A 6,713-nucleotide genomic window follows, 5' to 3' on the forward strand; every position below is an offset into this window, starting at 1 on the left:
CGCTGGCTCTCTATTTTACACATGGTGAAGTGAAGTGAAGTGGTAGTCACATAGTCGTGTCCGACTCTTTGCGACCCCATGGACTGTTAGCCTGCCAGGCTCCTCCATCCATGGGATTTCCCAGGCAAGAATACAGGAGGCAGTTGCCATTTCCTTTTCCAGGGACTCTTCCCAACCCTGGAATTGAACCCGGGTCTTGCACACTGCAGGCAGATTCTTCACTGTCTGAGCCACCAGGGAAGGCAGATGGTCGTGTTTATTTCTCTCTCCATTCATCCACAGCCGTGATTTTAACGGGCTCCCTTGAATCTTTTCACTGCTTGTTGCTCTTTTCCAAACGCCCAGGCTCCAGGTTTATATAGTGTTGATAATGAGAAGAACGCATGTTCCCGTTTTCAGAAAAACTAGTAAAGACACTGCTTTTCCTTACGTCCCTCAGCGCCTCTGATTTATGAGGTGCTGTCTTTTCCGTCTCAGGTGCACTTGGAACTACCTCCCAGCTCTCCAGTAGTGCAAACACAAGAGGATTTTAACCTGCTTAAATCAAGCAACTTTAGAAGATACGAAGTCCTTACGGAGATCCTGACGACGCTGGGCCTAAGCTGCGACGCAAAGCAAGCTCCTGCCTTGACGCCTCTTTACCTGCTGACGGCGACCGAGGTGAGTGTGTGGTGGGGAAGGACCCCCTCAGATGCCCTTCTTCAGAATGGTGACCCTTCCCCTAGTTGTTGTGTGGCTGGGGGTTTCAATTTTGATTTCTTTTTTTTTTTTTTAATGCTTATTCATTTATTTTTGGCTTTGCTGGGTCTTTAGTTGCAGTGAGTGGGGGTTACTCTTCGGTTTAGCGTGTGGGCTTCTCATTGCAGGGGCTTCTCTTGTTGCAGCTCAAGGGCCTAGTGGTTGCCCCGCAGCATGTGGGATCTTCCCGGACCAGGAATCGAACCCGTGTCCCCTGCACTGGCAGGCAGGTTCTTAACCACCGGACCACCAAGGACATCCTTGATTTCTGTTTTCATTTTCTGTTTCTCTTTTGACTTTGGGTTTGGAAATCACATGAAAATTGTCCAAGTATAACTGATAATTTTTTTGGGTTTCTATAAAGCAGAGGGAGAACACTGGAGTTTAGAGGGTGTTAAGTCTCTTAAGTTATCGCCCTTTCCACTTGAGCGGGGGAAGCTCACTGTTTTCTGTGTCAGGAGTGTATTTGGAAAGCACAGTGTATTCAGTTGGGATTAAAAGCCTTTGTTTTCATTTGGGCCTTTCTCAGGGGATCTTTGGGTGGGAAAACCACAACTCATTTCTTTTGTGCTGACGCCTGCCATCTTGTGGCAAAGGGGGCTCTGGGTCTAAAAGGAAAATGCCATGGCGCTGGGAATGCATTCAGAGTTTTTCTTGGCCTTCTGTCTCCGTTTACGCCAGGTTCTTCGGGTGCGTCTTTTAAGCAATCCCTTGGCTTTGTGAAGCTGTTCATCTCTTATTACTTGCGGCATATTATTTTGTGGGTCTGTCTCTTCCTCGGTAGGTAAACTTGTGAGTTTAGTGACATAACTGTGTAGTTTCAGCAAATAGCTGATAGTCCAGGTTACTCTAAACTTACCTGCTTTCCCTCGAAAAGAGCAAATTTTACCCTCTGCACCAACATTTCCAAAGGAGGAAGAATGCTCTCCGTTTTCTCTTGGGTGTTTTTTTGTTTGTTTGTTGTCTTGTTTAAGCCCCGGGTACAGCCTGTGGGATCTTAGTTCCATGACCAAGGATTTGAACCCAGGCCGTGGGCAGTGGAAGCTCGGAGTCCTAACTGTTGGAAATTCCCTGAGGAATTCTCTTTTGCGTTGTCCTCTGTCCCTTGGCCAACTTACTTTTTGGCAGAGACTAGAGCTGTGAGTTTTCTGGGTGGGAATGTCAGCTGGAGGAGACAGATAGAAAATCTGACAGCGTTTAGGATTCGGATACCTTGTGGGATTATTTGAGGACTACGTGAAATCATACCTATGAAAGTTTTGTGTAAATTGTATTATTTAAACTTTAGCGCAATTATTATTGTTACTATTATGTTATTATTGTTGTTGTTGGGAGATTGAATGAGTTAAGTGTATAATGTGCCTAATAAGTTCCTGGTGCCGAGGATAAAAGGACTAAGTGATGTTTTTAATAAAAAAATAAAAAATTGTAACTATAGCAATGGATGAATTTTTTTTTTTCATCTAAGAAACATTCATTGCATTTTCTTGCTTTTTTTTTCTTCTATTTTTGGCTGTGCTGCGCGGCATGCAGGATCTTAGTTCCCTGACCAAAGACCGAACCTGCACTTCCTTTAGTGGAAGTTTGGAGTCTTAACTGCTGGATAGTCAGAGAATTCCCCCCAAAATTTAAACTATAGCAATGGTTAATTTTTTTTTTTTTTCACTTAAGAAGCATTCATTGCATTTTCATTACATAGATTTTAGGCAGTCAGCCCTCTTCTTAATGGGTGCTCTTGAGGATAATGTTAGGACTTTTGTTTGCACTTTCATCTCAGACCTCAAAGCTCCACATCATTTATCTCTGTTTTATATGTTAAGTTAACAGAAGGCAAAGCATCAGCTCCATTTTGTGAGTTTGAAATAAAGTGTTGAAATAAAGCCAGTCCTCTGAGCTTCAACTCATAGATACAACTATAGAAAGCTATGACAAACCTAGAAAGCTTATTAAAAAGCAGAGACATCACTCTGCTGACAAAGGTCCATATAATCAAAGCTGTGGTTTTTCTAGTAGTCATGTATGAATGTGAGAGTTGGACCATAAAGAAGGCTGAGCGCCAAAAAATTGATGCTTTTGAATTGTGGTGCTGGAGAAGACTCTTGAAAGTCCCTTGGACTGCAAGAAGATCAAACCAATCAATCCGAAAGGAAATCAACTCTGAATATTCATTGGAAGGAATGATGCTGATGCTGAAACTGAAGCTCCAATGCTTTGGTCACCTGATGTGAAGAGCCAGCTCATTGGAAAAGATCTTAATGCTGGGAAAGATTGAGGGCAGGATAGGAAGGGGGCGACAGAGGGTGAGATGGATGGCATCACCGATTCAACGGACATGAATTTGGGCAAACTCTGGGAGACAGTGAAGAACAGGGAAGCCTGGGATGCTCCAGTCCAGGGGGTCGCAGTGAGTTGGACATGACTGAGCGGCAGAACAACAGGAAAGCCGCCACGTTGGAGGGATGGGGCGGAGTCTTGGGGTGAGGGTTTCTCGTCCTCTAGAATGTGGGTGTCACCCTTCTAGATCTCTCCCTCTCCTTTCCTGAGCGTGGAGGGCTGAGGTTGGACTCGTGAGTGGTGCCTGCCTGCTCCAAGGTCAGGGAGGGAGACAGACCCAGGCTGGCCCTGGCAGTGCCCTCTGAACTTTCCCATGAGTTCTGACCGTGCCAATCTTGGGACTTGAGCCTCTTGACTCTTGGACGTAGCAGTGGAAAGTCACCTGCTCTTGTCTTAATCCCCTGTGAGCCGAGGTTTGGAAGTCTAGCCTTTCCCGTGTCTTCTTTAGGATGGGCACAACCTTAGGTTTTACATATTTGTCTGTGTATGGGCTGAAACTCCAATACTTTGGCCACCTGATGCAAAGAGCTGACTCATTTGAAAAGACCCTGATGCTGGGAAAGATGGAAGGCGGGAGAAGAAGGTAACAGCAGAGGATGAGATGGTTGGATGGCATCACCAACCCGATGGACATGAGTCTGAGTAAACCTTGGGAGTTGGTGCTGGACAGGGAAGCCTGGCGTGCTGCAGTCCACGGAGTCGCAAAGAGTCAGACACGACTGAGTGACTGAACTGAACTGTGTATATTACAGTACACAGAAGATGCTTCATATTTTTGTTCTCCTGGTTCTTTTAACTGCCTGGGGATGGGAGTTCCATTTTCTCCTATTGATTGGTAACCCCCACTGACGACAGGGAAGCCTTCCGTGTGGCAGTCCATGGGGTTCATAAAGAGTCGGACATGACTTACCAACTGAACAACAACAACTGAATACCAACTGAATACCAACCAATACCAACTGAATAACAACAACAACTCAACAAACCGTGGGGATGCACAGGTTGAACAATGTGAAAACGAATGTAAAAGTGAAAGTGTTAATCGCTCAGTTGTGTCCAACTCTTTGCGACCCCTATGGACTACTGTAGCCTGCCAGGCTCTCTGTCCACGAAATTCTCCAGGCAAGAATACTGGAATGGGTAGCCATTCCCTTTTCCACGGGATCTTCCTGACCCAGGGATCAAACCCCAGTGTCCTGTATTGCAGGCAGATTCTTTACCATCTGAGCCACCAGGGAAGCAGATATTTGATTTATATACACATACACAAACATTCCGCACGGACCGCATGCCGACCTTTACTATATATCTTTGGGAAAGAGGAGTTCTGAGAAAAGTTCGTTTCTCATTTTGAGTCCTGCACTTGGTCTGATGGGTCTTGGGTGTCTGTCCTGGGGACTACTTTCCCTCCTGCGTTCTGCACTCTGGATTCTCCTTTCCTTTGGGAAGGCCTGAGTGAGCACGTGACTGTCGTGTGACTCCTCATTTTTTAGTAGTCTTTAATTCCTCTTAGAAGACCTTGAGTCTGCTGTAGAAGGAGACGCAGGAATTCAGGGTGTTAGTGTGTGTTTTTCTGCAATACAAGTTCTCCGAAGGATTATTGTGCAAATGAATGTGAAGGTGGCTGTGATGGTCCTTCTGGGCGAGTCCCCTGGCTCCTCTTCTGATGCTGAACTGGAGACGTCTTGGAACACCTCAATCATTGTGCTGGTGCTTCGTGGCAAAGATCCGGATGACAGACTGGGAACAGAATTGGACTGTACTCTCTATTTGGTTTTCCTTCTTAATAGATCTCATTGCTCGGCATGGAAATAAGTTACAAAGGGAGGATCCTGGTATCCACCATCTGTTACACATGACTCATCCTTAGGTTTCTCACCTGCCTTTGGGATTAGATGCCCGTAGACCCTGCTTCCCTCTTCCTGTAAAATACTCTGTGCTGTTGGGAATCTGAGATCTCTGACCACACGGTGTCGCTGCTGAGCCAGGCTTCCTGGTGAGCAGGCAGAGATTTGATTTTTTTTTCCCTCTCTCTCAACATCAGTGTTGCATAGTGTAATTCAGTCGTTTTGCTGGCACTTTTCTTTTGGGCCCATAGAAATTATTTCAGAGTCACAGTTAATAATATTCACCTTTCACTGAACATTTACTGTGTGTACTAGGTGGGACCGTAGGATGGCCTATGAAAGAACAAAATAAACACACTGGCTATCTAAATAGTTTTACTGCATACCAGCTGTGTTTATACAGTTTGGTGCCTGGACACTCACTCTTTGTAGCAAATAGCACAGAAGATTTATGAGGTACCTATGTGTTTCCATATTGCACTGATATAAATGGAAAAAAATAACACATGATCCAAGTAGGAAAAAACACTCACCCGAGGTACAGCCGACCCTTGGCATTTACTAGAAGTGTGTTTCTGAGACCTTCGTTGACACCCAGACACCATAGTAGCATGTGATTTCCGCTATAAAATCTGGTCACGTATGACTTCATGGGTGTCACCATGCATGACACCACGCAGAGGCGAGGTTCCGCGGAGGTGCAGACTCTGGGTGGCCCAGCTGAACTTATCTGCACAAGGTCTTCCCATTTAAGCAAATCCGCTGGGGGCAGGACTGAAATTCAGTTCTCTGCAGAATTATGACGTTACATCTTGCGTGAGCACCTGTACACCACATGCATACGTCCACAGGAAAAAAAGGCTGGAAGGAATACATATGGGGGTATATTTCTGGGTTTGGGACTTAATGGTGATTTTATTAAATGTTAAAAAAAATCTTTTTATTTTCCACATAATTCTGTTCTGTTCAGTCGCTCAGATGTGTCCGACTCTTTGCGACCCCGACCCCATGTGCTGCAGAATGCCAGGCCTCCCTGTCCATCACCAACTCCCAGAGTTTACCCAAACTCATGTCCACTGAGTCAGTGATGCCATCCAACCATCTCATCCTCTGTTGTCCCCTTCTCCTCCTGCCTTCAATCTTTCCCAGAATCAGGGTCTTTTCAAATGAGTGAGATCTTCGCATCAGGTGGCCAAAGTACTGGAATTTGAGCTTTAGCATCAGTCCTTCCAATGAACACTCAGGATTGATCTCTTTTAGTATGGATTGGTTGGATCTCCTTGCAGGCCAAGGGACTCTCAAGAGTCTTCTCCAACACCACCTTTCAAAAGCATAAATTCTTCAGCGCTCAGCTTTCTTTATAATCCAACTCTCACATCTTTACATGACCACTGGAAAAACCATAGCCTTGACCAGACGGACCTTTGTTGGCAAAATAATATCTCTGCTTTTTAATAAGCTGTCTAGGTTGGTCATAACTTTCCTTCCAAGGAGCAAGCGTCTTTTAATTTCATAGCTGCAGTCACCATCTGCAGTGATTTTGGAGCCCAAAAAAATAAAGTCTGCCACTGTTTCCACTGTTTCCCCATTTATTTGCCATGAAGTGACAGGACCAGATGCCATGATCTTAGTTTTCTGAATGTTGAGCTTTAAGCCAACTTTTTCACGCTCCTCTTTCACTTTCATCAAGAGGCTTTTTAGTTCTTCACTTTCTGTCATAAGGGTGGTGTCATCTGCATATCTGAGGTTATTGATATTTCTCCCAGCAATCTTGATTCCAGCTTGTACTTGCTC

At 45.1% G+C, this 6,713-nt stretch overlaps 1 protein-coding gene across 3 annotated transcripts in view; it reads left to right on the forward strand.

Annotated features, from left to right (window-relative positions):
• HLCS (holocarboxylase synthetase (biotin-(proprionyl-CoA-carboxylase (ATP-hydrolysing)) ligase)) overlaps positions 1-6,713 on the forward strand; it is a 217,064-nt gene that overhangs the window by 51,157 nt on the left and 159,194 nt on the right. For all 3 annotated transcript variants that reach the window (XM_010834835.1, XM_010834836.1, XM_010834833.1), the window contains exon 5: positions 478-660. In XM_010834835.1, the coding sequence (XP_010833137.1) occupies positions 478-660 (183 nt within the window). The remainder of the gene's footprint in view (positions 1-477; positions 661-6,713) is intronic.

The sequence above is a fragment of the Bison bison genome, unplaced genomic scaffold, assembly GCF_000754665.1.
Source record: "Bison bison bison isolate TAMUID 2011002044 unplaced genomic scaffold, Bison_UMD1.0 scf7180017864037, whole genome shotgun sequence".
Classification (NCBI taxonomy): Eukaryota; Metazoa; Chordata; class Mammalia; order Artiodactyla; family Bovidae; genus Bison; species Bison bison.